This window comes from Vulpes lagopus, chromosome 14, assembly GCF_018345385.1.
Source record: "Vulpes lagopus strain Blue_001 chromosome 14, ASM1834538v1, whole genome shotgun sequence".
Lineage (NCBI taxonomy): Eukaryota > Metazoa > Chordata > Mammalia > Carnivora > Canidae > Vulpes > Vulpes lagopus.
Genome location: NC_054837.1, coordinates 23,178,598 through 23,199,820, shown reverse-complemented (window position 1 = coordinate 23,199,820; position 21,223 = coordinate 23,178,598). Strand labels below are relative to the sequence as shown.

The window sequence follows — 21,223 nt, the reverse complement described above, 5'->3', positions numbered from 1 at the left end:
AATTGAACAATTCCCTCCCCCCCTTTTTAATCTGCACGCTTTTAACGGCTCACTTCATGGACATTAATTTTAATGGGACGATTATTACCCTGTTTGGAAGCCTGCCCCTTGAAATGCTAGGCTCGCAAGGTGGCGCTGGGTTGGGTCCCAGCCGCTTGGATGTTTTCTGTAGCAAAGAGAGTGCAGCCTTGGCCGTGGGGATGTGTCACTCAGCAGAGGGAAAAGTGAAGGGTGATGGGAAGTTGGAGAAAAGAGAAGACATCCCCCTCTCCGTACTCTACATCTGACAGTCCCTGATTTGCTCATACTGGAGTTCTTTGGCCCTATCCCTACCATTCACGAACTGGGGAAGTTGGCCTAGAAATGAGACTTTTTGGAACCTCCACGTTCTCATCTGTAAAGTGGAAATAGTACCTACCTTATGAGAATTAAGTAAGCCTATACTCAGGGACACCTGGGTGGCTCAGTAGTTGAGCATCTGCCTTTGGCTCAGGTCATGATCCTGGGGTCCTGGGATCAAGTCCTGCATCAGGCTCCCCACAGGGAGCCTGCTTCTCCCCCTACCTATGTCTGTGCCTCTCTCTATGTGTCTCTCATGAATAAATAAATAAAATCTTTTTTTTTTTTTAAGAGAGCTCATACTGGTAAAGCTCTCAGCATGGTGTCCAGTGCATTGTTAGCATTTAATAAATGTGGCTACTATTAAGATTTTAAAGTAGATTATGTAGTCACTAAGCAGTCTGCTTTGGAGAATGTTGCAGGACCTGCACCCTCAATTATATGTTATTCCCCTATTGTGAATTGGCTGTTCCATCACCGACATTAGTATCAATCAGAAAAGGCAAATTCTTTGGGACAGTAACATTACACCCTCCTAATACTTCAGTAAAAATGAGTTTTGGGGGCGCCTAGGTGGCTCAGCCGGTTAGGCATCTGCCTTCTGCTCAGGTCATGATCCCAGGACCCTGGGATCAAGCCCCACCTTGGACTCCCTACTTGAGCGGGGAGCCTGCTTCTTCCTCTCCCTCTGCCTGTCACTCCCCCTGCTTGTGTGCTGTCAAATAAATAACATCTTTTAAAAAATGAGTTTTTCCTTTAAATGTTCAATTTAATAAACTCTTATATAGTACTTATTTAGTACTTGGTACTGGTCTAAGGCCTTAGACATAGTAACTCCATTTACCTTCCTAACAATCCTAGGTAATTGGATGGGTACTATTATTAGTTGGATATTAGGGATGAACAAATGGAAGCAAAATGTTTAAAGAACTTATCCAAGGTCACATCACTGTCTGGCTCCAGGGTGTGTGCTCATTAGCATTATGTCACCACTGGGCACTTGGGAAGAGGGAGAGAGGCTATTAACGGAATGAATTGTGTCTCCCCCAAAATTCCTATGTGGAAGCCCTAACCTCCAGGACCTCAGGGTGACCATAATGGGAGACAAGGCCTTTAAAGAGGTAATTAAGGTTAATTAGGTCATGAGGGTGGGCCCTAATCCAATAAGCCTTGTGTCCCGATATAAAGAGGGAGAGACACCAGGAGTGCTAGGAGGTGGCCATCTGCAAGCCAAGAAGGGAGGCTTCAGGAGAAACCAACCCTGCCAACTCCTTAAGAGTTTTATTATTATCTGAGAAAATAATTTTCTGTTGTTTAAGCTACCCAGTGTTGTGGCACTTTGTTATGGCAGCCCTAGCAGATGAATATAGAGGCAATAGAGGGACAGGGGATGTCCTAAATGGGAAGTTAGAAGCAGATACTTGCCAGACCATGGCCACTTTGACTGGCGGGTATGCACTTGCACCTTTTCCTGGGTTCTTGAGAAGGACTGAGTTCTAGGACCATTTACACGTTCCCTTCTTCCTCTTCCATGTCCTGCTGGAAGTTTTTAAGGGAGGATAGGCTTTAGGGGATGATTCGAGAAGTAGTTCATGACAAGTTAGTGCCTTATTCAGAGAAAACTTTCCCTACAAGATGCAAGGATGTGCAGCCTCTCTCTCTCGTAAAGAAATAAGACAGATTTTTCTCATCCATGAAGGTTTCCTACGGTGTCCCAGTGCTGCACACTGGGCTTAGCACGTAACAGATGTTCAGTAAATATTCGTTGAAAGACAGACTCAATGAATGAGTGAGGGACTGAATGAATGGGAAGCATCCTGATTTGTCTTTTTCTCTTTCAAACATACACAATATAGAATTATCATCAAGAACATACAAAAGTTTCCTGCCCCGATCATTCCCTTCCCTCCTACAGAAATCAATACTCAAGTGTTTTGAGCAGGAGGGGGAGGGGTATTTTTTCTTTAATTAAAGCAATAATTACCTATCCTGGTGTTTGAGACTGAGTGAGCCTTACCTTATGGTGTTTTAATTCGTGTGGCTTGGTGAAGTGGTAAATGAATGAACAGCTGTTGCCTCCTCCAAACAGCTGTGTTTCCTGAAGCCATGTATTAATGCCAGGGCCAGATTTGATGCCAGGAGTCGGCTTGGTGAACAACAGAGTTCTTGAATCGAAGTCAGAGTTACAGCAGAGTGGTTTGACACTCTGAGCCAGAAAGATCTGAGTTTGAACCCTAGCCCTACCACGTAATAGGTAGGTGCCTTGGGCGTATTTTTTTTTACCTCTCTGAGCCTCCAACTTTCCCATCTGTAAAATAGGAATAGTGATCATAGTATCTACCTCACTGGCTTGCTATGAGGATTAAAAGAGAGAATGATCAGTGTTGAGCAAAGTATTTGGCACTCAATAAATATTAGTTATGGTCCTCGTTATTCTATTGGGATTATTAAGCATCCACTTAAGAAACAGAACTGGGACCCTGACCCAAACCCACTGGGAAAACAAGAGGACTCAGCTTTCAGTTGAATCCAATATTCAATTACATCACAGTTATTCCCAGGAAAGTTCCCTCCATTCAATAGACCCAGAGTAGGATAGCTCTCATCTCTCACATTTATCCTTTTTCACCCTCTGATACCTGAAAAAATGGGGTAACTCTTTCTCCAGGGATCTCCTAATTATTCATTTGATACCTCTCCCTTAAGGGTCTTTTTGTTGTAAGTAAAGAGGAAACAGCAAACGAATGTCCACAGCAGGGGGAGAAAAAAATTAACCAGCCCATAATTATAGTCTCATCAATACTTTAAGTGTAAAGGGTAAACCTCACTTAAATAAAACCTAATGCCTTGATTATTGGAGTCACAAGACATAGGGTTGATTAAAGCTGCACTCCTGCTGTGAAAATTCAGACATATTGTCCTTTGCTCAGGCAATAATCACTGTATTGAAGGCAACTGAGCTGAGTTTAAACAAGTGAATCGCTAGACTTGAAATTATACTGTTGAAAGGGTAAATGAGGGTAAATGCTAGACGGCGGTTTGGCAAACCCGGAAGAGCTGAACAGACACATGCCCTGTGACCAGGTGATTCCATTTCTAGCTATTTCCAGATCAGTGCTTCTCAACAAGGAGCAATTTTGCTCCCCAGGAGACATTTGGCAGTTTCTGGAGATACTTTTTGGTTATCAAAACTGAAGGGTGCTGCAAGCATCTAATGGGTACAGGCTTGGGATGCTACTTAACATCCTTGGATGATCAGATAATAAATTATCTGTCCCAAAAAGTCAATAGTGCCTGTGAGAAACCCTGTCCTGGATGTATCAGTTGGTATGTATTTGGTACAAGCAACAGAAAATCCAACTGGTAGAGTCTTAAATCATAAGGATTTTTATTATTTGCTTGACAAGTCCAGAGCAGGCGTTGGCAAACTATGGTATGTGGACCAGTTGGCCAACTGCCTGTTTCTGTAATAATTTTATTGAAACACAGTTATGTTCATTCATTTAGGCATTATTTCTGGCTGCCTTTGTGCTGTGACAGCAGAGTTAAGTAGTTGCAACAGAAATTGTATGGCCTGCAACATCTAAAATATTACCCTCTGGCCCTGTATAGAAAAAGTCTGTCAATCCCTAATCCAGAGAAAGGGAAATTTAAGATTGGGTTTAGAGTGCAAATTTTCATTAAGAATCAGACTATGCCTATGCTTCTGCTCCACCATCCTTACTATGTTGATTTTAGCCCTCAGGATTATCTCACGGCAGTAAGCTGGCCACCACAGCTCCAGATATCACACATGTACTGGGCTGAATTGTGTTTTCAGAAGTTCTCACAAGTTCATCCCCAACTGAAAGCTATGAATTCGACCTTAATGGAAAATAGGATCTTTCTTTGCAAGTGTAAACAAGTTAAGATGAGGTCATATGGAATTAGGGGGGTGGGACTGTATTCCATTGTATAAGGAAACCAATGACTGGTTTCCTTATACAACGGAAATTTGTACAGACACCGAGGGGAGGCAGAGACTGGAGTCATGATGGCACAAACCAAGGAGCACCAAGGAATGCTGAAAACCACCAAAAGCTAGGAGAGAAGCAAGGAAAGATTCATCCCTAGAGCCTTTGGAGGCATAACACACTGTCTCATGATCCAACATAGCCTCTTGAATTCCCACCACACTTCTTACATTCCCAGAATTACCATTTAACACCTTCATTTCACACGGCCACACCTACATGGGATGCTGGGAAATGTAGTCTTTTAGCTAAGCAGCACTGTCCCTAGCTAATATATGTTAGAGCTCTGTTACTAAAAGGGAGAGAAGGGACAGATCATAGCTGACAGTCTCTGCCTCACTGTTATTGCCTTTACCAGGGTTTGGCAAACCATGGCCTGCAGGCCAAATTCAACCTCCCATCTTGTTTTGTGTTTTTTATTTAAGTAATTTTTAACAAAGATTTATTTATTTATTTAAGATTTTATTTATTTGGGCAGCCCGGGTGGCTCAGCGGTTTGGCGCTGCCTTCAGCCCGGGGCCTGATCCTGGGGACCTGGCATCAAGTCCCACGTCAGGCTTCCTGCATGGAGCCTGCTTCTCCCTCTGCCAGTGTCTCTGCCTCTCTTTCTCTCTGTGTCTCTCATGAATAAATAAATAAAATCTTTAAAAAAAAAAAGATTTTATTTATTTATTTATTTGACAGAGAGAGAGTGTGTGTGCACAAGCAGGAGGAGCAGAAGAGGGAGAAGCAGGCTTCCTGCTAAGCAGGGAGCCTCATGTGGGGCTCCACCCCAGGACCCTGAGATCATGAGCTGAGCCAAAGGCAGCCAATTTACTGACTGAGCTACCCAGGCACCCTATTTATTTATTTTAAAGAGAAAGCATGCACAAGCCCGAGGGGCAGACAGAGTAAGAATCCTGAAGCTGACTCCCTGCTGAGCAAGGAGCCTGTGCTGGATCCCAGGACCCTGAGATCATGACCTAAGCTGAAATCAAGAGTCAGCCACTTAACTGACTGAGCCATCTGATATTTTAAAAACAAATTTGTATTGAGTAATTATAGACTCTCATGCAATTACTGAAATAATATAAAGATCCCTTCTACACTTTGCCCAGTGTTCCCCAATGGTAATAGACGGCAAAACTCTAATATCATACCATAGCCAGTATATTGACATTGATATAATCCACTGCTGTTATTCAGATTTCCCCAGTTTTACTTGTGCTTGGAGTTTGTATATGTGTGCATATGTTAACTTCTGTACAATTTAATCATCTGTGTAGGTTCATGTATCCATCACCACTGTAAAGATACTGATTACGTGGTATGGATAGACCATAATTTGTTAAATCATTCACTCATCAAAGAACATCTGGGTCATTTCCAGTTTGGGGCCGGGGAAAATAAAACTGCTATAAGCATTCATGTCCAGGCCTTTGTGTGAGCATAAGTTTTCATTTTTCTGGGATAAATGCCCAAGAATGCAATTATTGGGTCATCTGATAGTTGTAGATCTAGTTTTTTAAGAATCTACCAAACTGTTTCCGGAGTGGCTATACCATTTTGCATTCCCACAAGCAGTAGATGAGTGATCTCAGCTTCTCTGCATCTTCTCCAGCATTTGGTGTTATCACTATTTTTTTTAAATTACAGCCATTCTAATAGATATGTAGTTGTGGTTTTAATTTGCTTTTGTGAAAAAAAAATTTGCTTTTGTGTAATAGAGAATGATGTTTCCCATTTTTACATATGCTTATTTGCTATTTGTATGTCTTCATTGGTGAATCGATTTATTTTTGTAAATAAAGTTTTTTTTTTAATTTTTATTTATTTATGATAGTCACAGAGAGAAAGAGAGAGAGAGAGAGAGAGAGGCAGAGACACAGGCAGAGGGAGAAGCAGGCAGAGGGAGAAGCAGGCTCCATGCAACGGGAGCCCGATGTGGGATTCGATCCCGGGTCTCCAGGATCGCGCCCTGGACCAAAGGCAGGCGCCAAACCGCTGCGCCACCCAGGGGTCCCTGTAAATAAAGTTTTATTGAAACACACTCATCTGTGTATCCATCATCTGTGTCTCATTTTAACAGCAGAATTGAGCATGTGTGACAGAAGCTGTATGACCTGTGAACCTAGAATATTTACTAATTTGCCTTTTATAAAAAATTTTTGCCAATCTCTGTCTTAGACAAATTATGATTTATTCCTTGTGGTTGGGTACAAAATATTCAAGCAAAATCAGGACTTTAGGAGGCCACCTGGGTGGCTCAGTGTTGAGCATCTGCCTTTGGCTCAGGGCATGATCCCGGGGTCCTGGGATCGAGTCCTGCATCAGGCTCCCCACAGGGAGCCTGCTTCTCCCTCTGCCTATGTTTCTGCCTCTCTCTCTGAATAAATAAATAAAATCTTTTAAAAAACAGGACTTTATTGGCAAGGAAGGAGGAGGAAATGATAGTATCTGCTGCACTAGAGAAAATCTCCCATTAGTGCTCAAAGATGTTCGTTGCAGCATTGTTCAAAATAAGCAAAATTTAGAAGCAACAAAAATAACTCCAAAAGGAAAGTGGATAAATGAAATGTGATATATTCATACTATAGAATACTTATATGCATTATTTTAGAAACATTATGTCCAGTATCACTCTCAACACTTAGGAAATTCCAAGGATTTTTGGGAGCTGTGAGGTAGGAACCATGGAGGAAGACTAAATATATATTAGAAATATATTTTGATAATCTGAATGACCAAATACATATTATTCTTATAAATCACAATATCAGAGTCATTGTGTTGTAATTCTTTTTATACATTGTTGGATTTGGTTGCTAACATTTTGTTGAGGACTTTTTTCTCTGTGTTCATGAGAGACATTAGTCTATGGTTTTTTTCTGGTAATGACTTTGGTTTTGTTATTAGGGCAATGCTGTCCTCATAGAAAGAGTTAAAAAATGTTCCCTCTGCTTCTATCCTCTGAAATAGATTGGAGAGGATTGGTATGATTTATTCCTCAAAGGTATAGTAGAATTCACCAGAGAACCCATCTGGGCTTGGTGCTTTCTGTCCTGGAAGGCTATTAATAATTGATTCAATTTCTTTAATAGACACAAACCTATTCAGATAATCTATTTCTTCCTGTGTGAGTTTTGCCAGATGGTACCTTTCAAGGAATTGGCCCATCTCATTTATTAAATTTGTGGTCATGAAGTTGTTCATAATAGTCCTTTAGATGTCCATGAGACCTGGGCACCTGGGTGGTTCAGTCCATTAAGTATCTGCCTTCAGCTCAGGTCATGATCCCAGGGTCCTGGGATTGAGCCCCACATCAGGCTCCCTGCTCAGCAGGAAGCTTGCTTCTCCTTCTCCCCCTTGCTGGTGCTCTGTCTTTCTCTCTTAAATAAATAAAACAAAATTTTTTAAAGAATTTCTCCTTAAAAAAAATGTCTGTGAGATCTATAACAATATCCCCTCTTTTATGTTTAGTATTAGTAATTTATATTCCTTTTTCTTAGTTTGGCTAGAGGTTTATTAACTTACCAATCTTTTCAAAGCATCAGCGTTTGTTATCATTGATGTTTGCCTATCAATTCTCTGTTTTCTTTTTTTTTAAGATTTTATTTATTTATTCATGAGAGACACAGAGAGAGAGGCAGAGACGTAAGCAGAGGGAGAAGCAGGCTCCATGCAGGGAGCCTGACGTGGGACTCGATCCTGGGATGGTGAGATCACACCCTGAGCCAAAGGCAGGCACCCAACCGCTGAGCCACCCAGGCGTCCTGATTCTGTTTTCAATTTCACTGATTTCTGCTCTCTTATTATGTCTTTCTTCTGCTTACTCTGAATTTAATTTGCTCTTCTTTTTCTAGTTTCCTAACGTAGAAACTTAGATTATGATTTTATCTTTCTTCCTTTCTTTTTTTTAAGATTTTATTTATTTATTCATAATAGACACAGAGAGAGGCAGAGACATCAGTAGAAGGAGAAGCAGGCTCCCTGTGGGGAGCCCTATAAGTATCAAGCCTTATACTTGATCCCAGGACCCCAGGATCATGACCTGAGCCGAAGGCAGATGCTCAACCACTTAGGCATCCAGGCACCCTCTTCCTTTCTAACATATGCATTTGATGCTATTAATTTTCCTCTAAACACTGTTTTCCCTGCATCCCACAAACTTTGATAGGTTGTGTTTTTTATTTAGTTCAAAATATTTTAAGATTTTCTCTTGAGATTTCTTCTTCATGCATTGTTTAGAAGTGTATTTAATCTTCATGTATTTGGGGATTTTCTGATTATCTTTCTGTTATTGATTTCATAGTAATTCCCCTTAATTTTAATTCCACTGTGGCCTGAAAACAGACATTGTATGATTTCTACTTTTTAAAACTTTGAAGGTGTATGTTATGACCCAAAATATCATCTATCTTGGTGGATCTTCCAGGTGAGGTTAAGAAGGATGTGTATTCTGCTGTTGTTGGATGAAGTCTACAAATGTCATTTACATCCAGCTGATTGACAGTGTTGTTGAGTTTGACTATGTCCTTACTGATTTTATGCCTGCTGATCTGTCCATTTCTAATAGAGGGGTGTTGAAGTCTCCAACTATGGTAGTGGATTCATCTATGTCTTCTTGCAATTCTACATTTTTTTTTTTTGCCACATAGTTTTAGGCTTTCAAATACAAGGCATATACAAGTTAAGGATTGGAGAATTGGAGAATTGACCTCTTTATCATTATGTAATGCCCTCTGTATCCCTGATACCTTTTTTTGCTCTGAAGTCTGCTCTGTCTGAAATTAATATAGCTACTCCTGCTATATTGTGGTACTAACATGGTATATTTTTCTCCATTTACTCTTGGAGAGGAAGATTTACTTTTAATCTACATGTGTCTCTATTTTAACGTGGGTTTCTTATAGACAACGTAGAGTTAGGTATTGTTTTTTAATCCATTCAGACAATTTGTCTTTTAATTGGTGCATTTGGACCATTGATATTCAAAGCGATTATTGATATAGTTGGATTTTTTTTCTTTTTTTTTTCTTTTTTTTTTTTTTAGTTGGATTTTTTTTAAAGATTTTGTTTATTTATTCATGAGAGACACAGAGAAAGAGGCAGAGACATAGGCAGAGGGAGAAGCAGGCTCCCCGGGGGGAGCCCGATGAAGGACTCCTTCCTAAAACCCCAGGATCATGACCTGAGGTGAAGGCAAACACTTAACCACTGAGCCACCCAGGTGCCTCTCTGTTACAGTTTTTTATCTCTAGCATTTCTTTTTGGTTCTTTCTTAAGAGTTCCATCTCTCTGCTTACATTGCCCATCTGTCCTTGCATGCTGTCTACTTTACCCATGAGAGCTTTCAGCATATTAATCATTGTTGTTTTAAATGTCTGGTCAGATAATTCCAACATCTCTGCTGTTTCTGGTTTTGGTGCTCGCTCCATCTCTTCAAATTGTATGTGTGTGTGTTTTCCATTTAGAATGCTTTTCAATTTCTTCTTGATAGCTTGACATACCATATTAGGTTAAAGGAACTGTTATAAATAGAGCTTTAGTAATATGGTGTGAGGTGTGGGGAGGCAGAAGCATTCCATAGTCCCATGATTAGGTCTGTGTTTAAGTAAGCCTATACCTCTATAATGTGAATTTCACGTTTCTCAGTTTTTTCTCTCCCCTAGGGGGAACAGGATGGCCAGAATGGGCTGGAATTCCTTTCTCCATGTGGAAGGCTGGAACTAATGGGATTTGGGCATTTCCCTTCCCCCAGATGAGTTAGGCTCTGATAATACTCTAGCAGGTTAAGCTCTGGTTAATAGTTTCTCTTGAGTGCAGGTCTTATTAAGAAGAACAGAGTATTCTGGTGTATTTCAGAATGATTATTTTCTCCTTTCTTTGCTAGAAACAAGAGAAGACTTCTTCCCCCTATATTTATTGTGAGACCTTGATCAAGTTCCTAGGGGAAAAGCTCCAAAAAGTGTGGGCCCCTTCTGTCTGTGACTAGGTCCAGAGGGAGCTTTTAACTCTCAGACTCGTCCACCGGAGTCTCCAGCAATTTGTCAATTATAGCTCAGGCTTTCCTACCATGGCCTTGGTTTCCACCTGAGTCCGCTTTGGTAAGCTAGGACTCCCTGTATTCACCTGTTTCCACTCTTAGGGGCAGTGGTTTTCTCTGTCTTTACTTGTGTTACAGATCCAAGAAGAGTTGATGATTCTTCATTCAGTTTTTAACTTGTTAGGACAGAGTGGAGCCTTCCAAGCTCCCTACACGCAGAAGTGAAAGTCAACCTAAAAGTCCTAAGTAATACAGAACCTAACTCAGTCTGAAGAAGGAAGAAGGAAAAGAAGGTTTCTTCGAGAAAGTGTCCTCTAAAACAAAACTTGGCAGGGGTTAGGCAGGTGTAGGCAAGAGCGGGGTGAGAGTTTTAGGGGATGAGAGAGCTTGATGGAGGGGAAAGCTGGAAGGGTTTGAGATGATTAGAGATTGAAGGAGGAAAGTGTTCAGAGACCAGGCTGCAGAGGTGAGCTAGAGCCAGATTGCAGTCTGAAGGTCTTACATGGCATCGACCTTGGAGAAATCTCGGGAAGACAGTCATTAGAATTCACAACAATGACGCGTCTCCAAAGAACTCAGGCACATTATAGATGTTTCTGACTTCATCCCCACGACAGCTCCTGAGATGTCCATCTGCAAAGTGCTTTGAGGAAATCCTGAGTGGCTTAGGGCACTTTGCTGCTATTAAGTGCTCATATAAATTGTAACTTATTGGCTCAAATGTTTGATTTCCTATTTTTCTTTCCATTTGTGTGTCACCTGTAATTAGAGTTCCAAAGTGCTCAGAGTGATTTTTCTATTAAAATGAAAAGGAGAGGAGACTCTTTAGCAGATTGGAAAGTAGAATAGACCAGGCAACTTCTTCTATCTCCTATATGAGCACTTGGGTTGAGATTTATGAGACTTACAATGACATCTCTCATTTCCTTCTTATAGGAGTGAATTTATCTTTCTCTCTGCTACTCTGTGTGTGTGTGTGGTTGTAAATATCTTTACTTGTAGCCTCGTCAGTAACACAAATATTTATTTATTAAAAGACTTTATTTTATTCATGAGAGAGACAGAGAGAGGCAGAAACACAGGCAGAGGGAGAAGGAGGCTCCATGCAGGGAGCGTGACGTGGGACTCCTCTCTTAGCTCCATCATTCATGGATCCAGTTGTTTATCCATTCATTCAGCCACGGAACCAACAATTATCGAGCACATTTTAGGAATCAGGCTCTGTGCTAGGGGCTGAGAACACAAGGATGAACAAGGTAGACGTGGTTGCCACTGTCAGGGAGCCTACATTCTCATGGGAGAGATACACAAACAAATAATAAGACAATTTACCCATTAAGGTAAGGGTCAATTCCCTTGTAATTCCATTTTCTATGGAATTGGAATTGTGACTGGCTTCTTTCACTCAGCATGTTTTGGAGGTTCATCCGTGTTGTAGCATTTATTAGCACTCTGTTCCTTTTTATGGTGGAATAATATTTCATTGTATATATAGATTGCATTTCGTTTATCCACTCACCCATTGATGGACATTTAGGCTGTTTCCACCCTTTGGTGATTGTGAATATGCTGCTGTGAACATTCATTACAGGTTTTTGTGTAGACATGTTTTCAATTCTCTGGGATTACTTAAATAAATAAAACTTTAAAAAATAATGTTGGGGAACTTCTTTCATTGGACGAGTCGGGGTCAAAGTCAAGCTAAGAACAAGAGTATTTTGGGGCACCTCACTGCCTCAGTAGGTGAAGCATGCAGCTCTTGATCTCAGGTTGTGGGTTTGAGCCCCATGTTGGGTATAGAGATTACTTACAAATAAAATCTTTTTTTAAAAAAAAAAAAAACAATATCTTCATGTGCACCCAGAGTGTGGTGCACCACTCCAGAAATACTCAGGCTTGTCATACCATGTTGCTTTTTAAGCGAGCAGGCAAAGAAACTAGCTCTTGGAGTCTCAGAGTCTAAGCTGGAGTGAGAACACCCATCTTGTGGACTAACGTCATCACCTCCTCCTTGTGTGCCTGAGATGGCTGAGCAAAGCATCTCTGATGAGCATTGGGCTGGAGCTGAATTTTCAAGGGAAATGAAAGGGACCCGAGGACAGAACTTGCTTCTTCTCTGAGAAAAGGTAAAATTTCAGAGGGATGGGTTTTGGGACCAGGCTGGGAGATTAAAGGGATAGGTTGGAGGGGGCTTCAATAAAAGCAGGAGGAGATTGAGATGAGAGAGAGAGAGATATGGAGAGTGGTGTCCATATGGGACAACTTCCTTTTGAATGACTAAGTCTGTAGCTGGCAGCTGACACTGAATCCCGTCTGTTGCAGCATTTTTTTTTAAAGGAATTATTGATGGGGGAATTCTCAAGAACGAGCAAATTGTTTCTTGCTACAGATAGCTTTTCTTTTTTTAAAGACCAAAGTTTTATTTTTTTTCCCTCAGAGAATTTTATATCTTGTTGATTATGAAGGCATAAAATAGCAATAAAGAGCAAAAACACCCATAGTGATACATCAGGGTCATGTTGATATTCAAAATGACTATATATCATTCTGATGTTTTTGTTGATGTGTCTAAACAATATACTTTGAAATCATCATCATTTCCTTGTATTACTTTTCATATTCATCTCCTGGTGTTCCTCACACGTTAATGATCCCAAATGAGGTGTTAAGTCTGCCATCCCATTCATAAGAGCTAAGGAGGTATCTTAATGTAAGTTGAAGGAAGTTTTGTCCTACTTCATGGATTGTTCAAGAATGAACAACTGTTGGGTTTGTAGTCTACTGAATGCAACTTACACTTTTAACAAAAACTTTTATTCTTTAAAAAAGAATTTGTTGCTAATAATTAAAAAATCAAGATATTTATTTTCAGATGATCTGGATTAAGATCCGACAGGTGGGTGGAGCAGAGTATTGTCTAGATGGGCATCCACACTGCAGCTCGGGACAGTATACACCTGGCTCATGTGTCTCATTTTTGTTTCCTGGAGTTATCTATAGACATTTGAGTCTGTGATCACTGAAGGCTTTGTGCAGTAGGCTGAATAATGGCCCCCAAAGATATCCAGATCCTAATCCCTGGAACCTGTGTTACCTTAGATGGAAAAAAAAAAAAAAAGAAAAGAAAAAGAAAAAGAAAGCTTTTGCAGATGTGTCTAAATTAAGGCTCTTGAGGAGGAGGGGGATCCTGGGTTATCCAGATGTGCCTTAGGATAACCTAAAGGTATCCTTATAAAAGAGAGGCAGAGGGGGACTTGAACCCAGGGATAGAAGGTAGGCAGTGACTGGAGTAAAATACTAGGACCCACAAGCCTAGGAACATAGCTCTAGAAGCTGGAGCAAGCAGGAAACTTGCTTCAGGAGTCTCTTCTGGAGGAAGTGTGATCCTGCCAACACCTTGTTTTCAGCATGGTGAAACTGCTTTTGGACTTCTGGCCTCTAGAGCTGTAAGAGAATAATTGTGTGTTATTTTAAACCCCTTAACATGTCACTGCAGCAGTAGGAACTTGATCCACCTTCTTGTACCTTAGAACAAACAAATTAATAACATCTGCTCTTGTCTCTCGCCCTCTCTACTTTTCTAAGACTTACCCTGACCCAGAGGTAAAGAAGTCCTTGCACCTTGGTGGTCCAGTGACTGGCCTGAGGAGGGTGAACGAGACAGGAGGTACTTGGGAGAAAGACGGCGGCCACTTTTCAGACATCCTTCTGGGGCTCTGGTAGACCTGAGCTTGGGTTTTGTGGGGGATACACAATACGTCAGCAACGGGCAACAGAAGACTGATGGTATGGACACATGAATTTCCAGCATCTCTTTCCTGTGATAGCCTTGTAAATGTTTCAGTTTGTCCCAGTATCCCACCCTGCCTCTTCTGTTTTGGGGAACTTTGCCTCCCCATTTCATGTAGTCCTGGAAAGTGAGCCTACTACAATCCCTCTATCCCAACCACTCTTCAAGGAATCAGGCCATCTTTTTTTTTTTTTTAAGGTTTTATTTATTTAATCGAGAGAGAGAGAGAGAGAGAGAGAGAGAGAGAGAGAGGCAGAGACACAGGCAGAGGGAGAAGCAGGCTCCATGCAGGGAGCCTGACGTGGGACTCGATCCCGGGTCTCCAGGATCACGCCCTGGGCTGTAGGCGGCGCTAAACCGCTGAGCCACCAGGGCTGCCCAGGAATCAGGCAATCTTGATGATTCTCTGGGGTATTGGTTCTCAAACTGGACTGTGCATCAGGAGCACCGTTAGGGGTTATTAAAACACATGTTGTTGGGGTTACACCCCCAAAGTCTGACCCTGTAGCATGGGCTGAGAATCTGTGTTCCTAACAAATGCCCAGGTGATGTTGGTCAAAGGGTCACACTGAGAAGCCCTGCCTGGGAATCTGAGTCCTAGAAGATCGAAGACAGGTGGTGACATCATCCAAAACAGATGGTGACATCATCCGAAACAGACGGTTCGTGACTTCCTATCATGAAATCCCTGAATCTGATCTGATTCTGGGCATTCTGAGGATCTGGTTATTTTTCTTTTAAACTTTGTGAGCCATTCTGGTTCAATTGATTCTTACTTAAACTAGCAAGACTTGCAACCAAAGAATTTTAATGGATGGAACTTGCAAGGAACATGTGACACAGAAAAAAGGTGGGTCTTGTGGAACATCAGACTTAGAGCATATTTTGAATGTAATCTCTATCAGCTGACTTACTAATATGGATCCTAGCCAGCATTTACTGAATGCCTACTGTGTGCCCTTCAGGTGCTAGGAGTTTTATAAACCTCTATCAGCCTTACAACCCTTCTGAAGGAAAGATCTTTAAATTTTTTTTTTCACTTGAGGAAATGGAGGCCCAGGAATTTACTATTAGAAAGATAAAATCAACATAATGGTACTCAATATTGAATAGAGAACAATATCTTCCTTCTTCTTGGTATATTCCCCCCTCCCTTTTTTAACCCCTACTTTCTCTGGGTGATGAATGGCCCCATTAGCCTGCATCCATTACCCTTGTAAAAATTCTCTTAAAAGGACCAGAGGAAACAAGGATTTATTTTTTGAACATCCTAATCAGGTGTGTTAAAAATTGTTTTGTCTTAAATATTAGGTGTTCTGTAAACTCCAGAGCTATCAGAAAAGCCATATTTGGACTTAGACTCACAAATAGATAATCAAAACAAATCTAACCTTTGGAATTCCATTTGGAAAATATCTAGTATGAAGTGGAATGTAAGCTAAAGGTTCTGAGGAAAACTCATTATTTTTATTATGAAAGGAATACTTATTGGACTCCTGTTAAGCCCCACATCACATCCTCTTGACTCTTGACTCACCTCTTACTTTGTCATTGCTGTGGTAATTGGCTTTATGCATGGGCAATCAGACAGTCCCTCCTGTTAGCTGCATAGAGTAGTTCTTGCTTTTTGCCTCAGGGCATCTCTGCTTCCCTGGTGTGGGACATAAGTAACAACTCAGTTAAACTCAGTTTGGAAGTAGGAGATTATGACAAACTTTTAAGCTTTCTCTAATGGAGGATGGGTAAGTGAATAAAGTCTGTCATTCATTTCTGATCCCTTGGGAGGACAATCTGGTGGTGACTTCAAGGCTGCCTGGAAGGTCTCTGTTGGATGGAGTGTAACTTGCTCACAGCAGGACCAACTCAAGATGGTCTTTGGATTAGCTGTCCCTCCTACCCCTGTTTGCTCTTCTCTTGGCACCCCACTTCTATTCTCCAAAAAACGAGTACAAGTAACTAGCTACCTGCCAGCCCAGGTCTCAGTCTCTGCTTTCTGGAGGAATCTGGGCTAGGTTAACATTCACTGTAGAAAATCAGTAGTCTTTTTGTTTTATATCTGTATATTCTAACCCATAATCTGGCCCCCTCTAGAGAGCTTCTCTGCATATGCACTTTATTTTTTTTATTTTTTTGTATTTATTTATGATAGTCACACACAGAGAGAGAGAGAGAGAGAGAGAGAGAGAGAGAGAGGCAGAGACACAGGCAGAGGGAGAAGCAGGCTCCATGCACCGGGAGCGCGACGTGGGACTTGATCCCGGGTCTCCAGGATCGCGCCCTGGGCCAAAGGCAGGCGCTAAACCGCTGCGCCACCCAGGGATCCCCTGCATATGCACTTTAAAAAAAATTGCTGACCTCATACTGTACATTGATGTATCCTGGCTTTCTCTTGCTAAGTCATGTGATGCTGTGATTAAATTTTTTTCCATGTAATATTTAATAGCTACACAATATTTCACGGATTCTCTTTAAAAAATTATTATAGAGCAGTTACTATGTCCCAGGCACTGTCTTGAGCACTAAAGACCTAGCAAATGGACAAACAGATCGGGTCTCTGCTCTCCTGGAGCTGGTGTTCTAGTTAGGATCTTTCTTATATTCTAACGGGGCAAACTTTTTTTTAAAGCACTGGCCTACTGTCAGTTATTTAGATTGCTTCTGATGTTCAGTATTATAAAACAAAGTTTTGGTGGTATTCCTTGAATTCATCCTCTCGTTTCTTCTCTTAGGGTAACTTCCTAGAGCTGGAATTGCTGGAAGAAAAGAGGAGGGCACATGAGGGTGTTGCTGGGATCCCCAACTAGATTTGTCTGTCTGATACAGCCCAGGCTGTTGATAACCATGCTGTTAATATCCCCGTGCTGAAAAATCATGGTAACTAAGGTAACCAAGTGGTTCCTAGCTGGCTTAGGCATATAGGCTGTATGATTATATAAGATCAGGCCTGGAGTGGGGGGAAAAAAAAAATCCTGGGTCTGCATATTACCAGCTGTGTGCTTTTTTTGGGGGGGGCTCAGTTTCTTTATCTGTAAAGTGGGGACAAAACGTAGGATCTGAAGGGGTTGCTGGTAAATACTTGTTGAAGGCCTACTCATCTCCAGACTCCAAGTTAAGAATGGATAACCCGGTAGGAAAGGGGAGAGATTAACAAGCAATTACATGAGTCTAAATCTACAAACTGCGTTCTGTGCAAGAGAAGTATGGGGTGCTGCAGGAATAAACAACCAGGTGGCCTCACTGGAGGGAGATGAACCGAGGTATGAGCTGAGCCAGGAAAGATGCGGAGTTCGCGAGGTCAAGGGGGGGCGGGGATCCCCAGAGGAGGGACCGGCAGGTGCAAAGCCTCTGGAAGATGGACTAGACTGCATGCCGCTCTTCCCATCCCCCTTGTAGCTCCGTCTGGAAAGGTCTTCTCGGATCTTCCCACGGTTGGTTTTCTCCTCGCTCAGCCCACGTGCCATCATCTCAGGAGTTCCCGGGCCCTCCTCCCCACCGCTTCTCTGCCCTTACCAACGGCTCCCAATGATTCGCGCCTTCGGGTTCATTCCGTGGAACGTCTCCCCCATCCCCCCCCCGCCCCGCGTGAATGGAAACCCCAAGAGGGGAGGGATAGTGTGGGGGCGAGGGGCGGGGGCCCATCTAGTAGGTGCTCGACGCGTTCGACCCAAGAAACGGTGCTCGGCGCCAGGGGCGTGCGGGACGAGAGCCGGCGGCGGGAAAGCGGGGGGGTGGGGGAGGGGGGGTCACGCGGCCCCGGGCGCCCCGAGCCACCTGCGCCGGGGGGACCGCCCGAGGGGCGCGCCGGGGGCGGGGCCGCCCACCCGGAACCCGAGTGCGTCGGCGCCGCGCGTTTCCGGCCGCGGCGGACACTTCCCGCGGAGGGACTGTCCCGTGGCAGCCGGGCCGGGAGCGGCGGCGATGGACGACCACAGCCTGGACGAGTTCCGCCGGCGCTGGCAGGAGGAGCTGGCGCAGGCCCAGGCGCTCCGGAAGCGGCGGCGGCCGCGGCGGCCCGAGGTGGCCGCGGGGCGTGGCGAGCAGGCCTCGGGGTACCTGGCGCTGGCCCAGGGCCTCCTGGAGGGGGCGGGGCGGCCCCCCGCGCCGCGGGCGACCCGGGCCGAGAAGCAGGACGCGGCGAGCCGCTCCCGCTCCCCGCCGGCCCGCGAGGAGCAGCTGGTGGACCAGCTCATCCGCGACCTGGTGAGTGAGTGGCTGCCGCCCCCGCCCGCCCCCGCCCCCGCCCGGCTCGGATCCCTGCGCAGCGAGTCGGCAAGTAACCGTGTGCCGCCCTGTGTCTCCGGCCAGGCACGGAGCATCCCTGCAAGTGGCGGTCCCGTGGCGGTCCCCAGCCCGGGGTGACCTTGCTGCCCCGTCGTGGGCAGCGTCCGTAGACGTTCTTAGGATGCCACAACTGGGTTCGGGGAGCTGCTGCTGGAGCCCGGCGGGTACAAGTTGAGGATGCTCCCGAACGTCCGACGGCGCCCAGGAACAGTTATCCAACCCCACATGTCCGTTTCCGTTTGAGAAATCCCGCTCTTGGGCTCTTTTAACAAGGGTTGCCTTTAGGGAGGAGATCTCCGGACCAGGATAGAAAGCGATTCTTTAAAATTTTTTTAAAAATTTATTTATGATAGTCACAGAGAGAGAGAGGCAGGCTCCATGCACCGGGAGCCCGACGCGGGATTCGATCCCGGGTCTCCAGGATCCCTGATCCGTGGGCCAAAGGCAGGCGCCAAACCGTTGCGCCACCCAGGGATCCCCTAGAAGCGATTTTAACTTCATTTGCATAAAGTTTGTACCACTCAGTCGTTCCCCCCCCCCCCCAACTGCACATGCATTCAGGAACAAAGCAGGGAAGGCGAAGTTCTTTGGGCACTATCATTAGCATGGAGGTTCTTGAGAATTTGGAGGCGCGCCCTCCCCCCAAAACCCACCCCCTTAGCAAAGTTGGCACAGTCAGGATCATCAGAACACGTCCATGGTTAAGGGTTCGGACGATACAGCAGGTTTTCTTTTGTTTTTTAAAGACTTTATTCATTCATGAAACACAGGCAGAGACACAGGCGGAGGGAGAAGCAGGCTCCTTGCGGGAAGCCCGATGCGGGACTCGATCCCAGGACCACGACCTGAGCCAAAGGCAGATGCTCAACCACTGAGCCACCCAGGCTTCCCAGTACAGCAGGTTTTAACGGTTCAATGTATTTTAGAGATGGAGGGAGCAGAGGGAGAGTGCATCCTTAAGCACACTCCCTGCTAAGCTTGGATGCAGGTGCTGAGCTAGAGTTCATGACCCTGAGATCATGATCTGAGCCAAAGTCAGAAGTCCAGAGTCAGCTGCCTTAATGGCTGAGCCACGGAGGAGCCCCTGGGTCGATTTAAATTAGGCTTATAGAAAAGGCTTCTATGGCTTCCCAGTTCAGAGTAATTCTGTAATTGGCAAGTTGCTTCTAGAAGTAATGACTGACTTAAGGTGTAGTTTTCCTCAAGTGATATTAACAATGATAGGAGTTTCCACCAAGTTCTGGTCCTGTGCTCCTCTATCTCTCTAGGGCTAGAAACTTTTTGTGTTGTGTATATTATAAACTCATTTAATGTGATAATTTTTATATGTATGAAAATTCATGGTGGCTTCCTGTCTGCTTCTGTAAAACGTGGGTCATCGCTGAGGCAGTTTGGTTTTGTTTTTTTAAAGACTTTATTTACATCTGCCAGATGTAAAGACTTTTACATCTGGCAGATGTAAAAAATCTTTCAATGCCTTGGGAAGGTGGTTTAGCACGGATAAGTTGGTCAGGCCAGTCCAGATCTATGCAGAAGTTACTCCCATGGAAGTAGATTTGTAGGCTAAGGCAAGAACAGCTCATGGCAGTAGAGAGAAACAGGAAAGTGGATTGTTAGGACAAAGGCACACTTGGGGCCTCATAGCTAAAATCCAACCTGCTGAATGTGGCAGTGTCTTCAGGCTTCACAGCAATCCTGGGGAATCCATATTGTAAATCCCCTTTTATGAATAAGGATATTCAGAAAGGTTTTCTGTAACCACCCCAGGGATGCCTAGCTGAAAAGTTCGGGGAGGGGGGGGGTTGAATTTGGATCCAGGTCTGCTAGACTGTAAATTTCACCAGGTAGTAATTTGACAAACTTGACTTGGTGTAAAAATCCCCTTAGGCCTTAATAAAAGGTTCTGGTGTGTCTCTGTCTGCTTAATCAAAATCTCAAGGAAGCTCCTAAAAATGTGCTGGTTGGGATGTCCAGCAAATTTGAGACCTTGTTCTTTGCTGTACAGCTTCCTTTGGATTACTGCCTTGATTCTTCGAGGCTTTCTGGCCCTAATACTCCTGAGGGATAGGCATTGAGACTAAAAATAGCAGAGCCCTAAATGAAGTATTCTAAAAAAGGAAAGGGCCTGCCTACTGTAGGATCCAAGGGGCACATTGGAATTAGAGAAAACCTCCTCTGCATGCCCATGCCTACCACAGTAGGTACTGCTGGGCTCTGCATCCTAACAGCATCAACCTTAAGGACACTTTTTTTTTTTTTTTTAAAGTACTTCACCATCATCAACATGGCTATAAATAAAATTCCTCTCCATCTCCTTGGTACCGCCGTAAGGGTTTAAAGACCTTATCTTCTGTTCTCCCAACAACTCTCTCCAGTGGCTATTAGGCCCATTTGACAGATGAGCAGTAAGAAAAGTAATTGATTTTTAGGGGCAGTCAACCAACCTAGTATCCTAAATGTGAGAAATGATGGTAACCTTTAGAGAAAAGACTTGGATCCCCATGTCCGAGGTTGTAAGCCCCAGAGCCCGGAGGTCAGGCAGATCCTGCAAATGAGTGAGGTAGCCTAGGAGTGGCTCATTCTGTCCTTTTTCCCAGTTCATCACGTGTTTTGTTGTATATCTTTCCAGATTCCAGCCATACATCTGTAATGCTTCAACTCATGGTTATCCTTTATTTTCTTTATTTTTTATTTTTTTTTTAAAGATTTTATTTATTTATGAGAGACACAGAGGAGAGAGAGAGAGGCAGAGACACAGGCAGAGGGAGAAGCAGA

At 43.6% G+C, this 21,223-nt stretch overlaps 1 protein-coding gene across 1 annotated transcript in view; it reads left to right on the top strand.

The window, feature by feature from the left end:
• The first annotated feature begins 18,026 nt into the window (after positions 1-18,026).
• FBXW8 (F-box and WD repeat domain containing 8) overlaps positions 18,027-21,223 on the top strand; it is a 120,811-nt gene continuing 117,614 nt past the window's right edge. Inside the window, exon 1 of the mRNA XM_041728897.1 lies at positions 18,027-18,367. Coding sequence (XP_041584831.1) covers positions 18,086-18,367 — 282 coding nt within the window. The 5' untranslated portion in view covers positions 18,027-18,085. The remainder of the gene's footprint in view (positions 18,368-21,223) is intronic.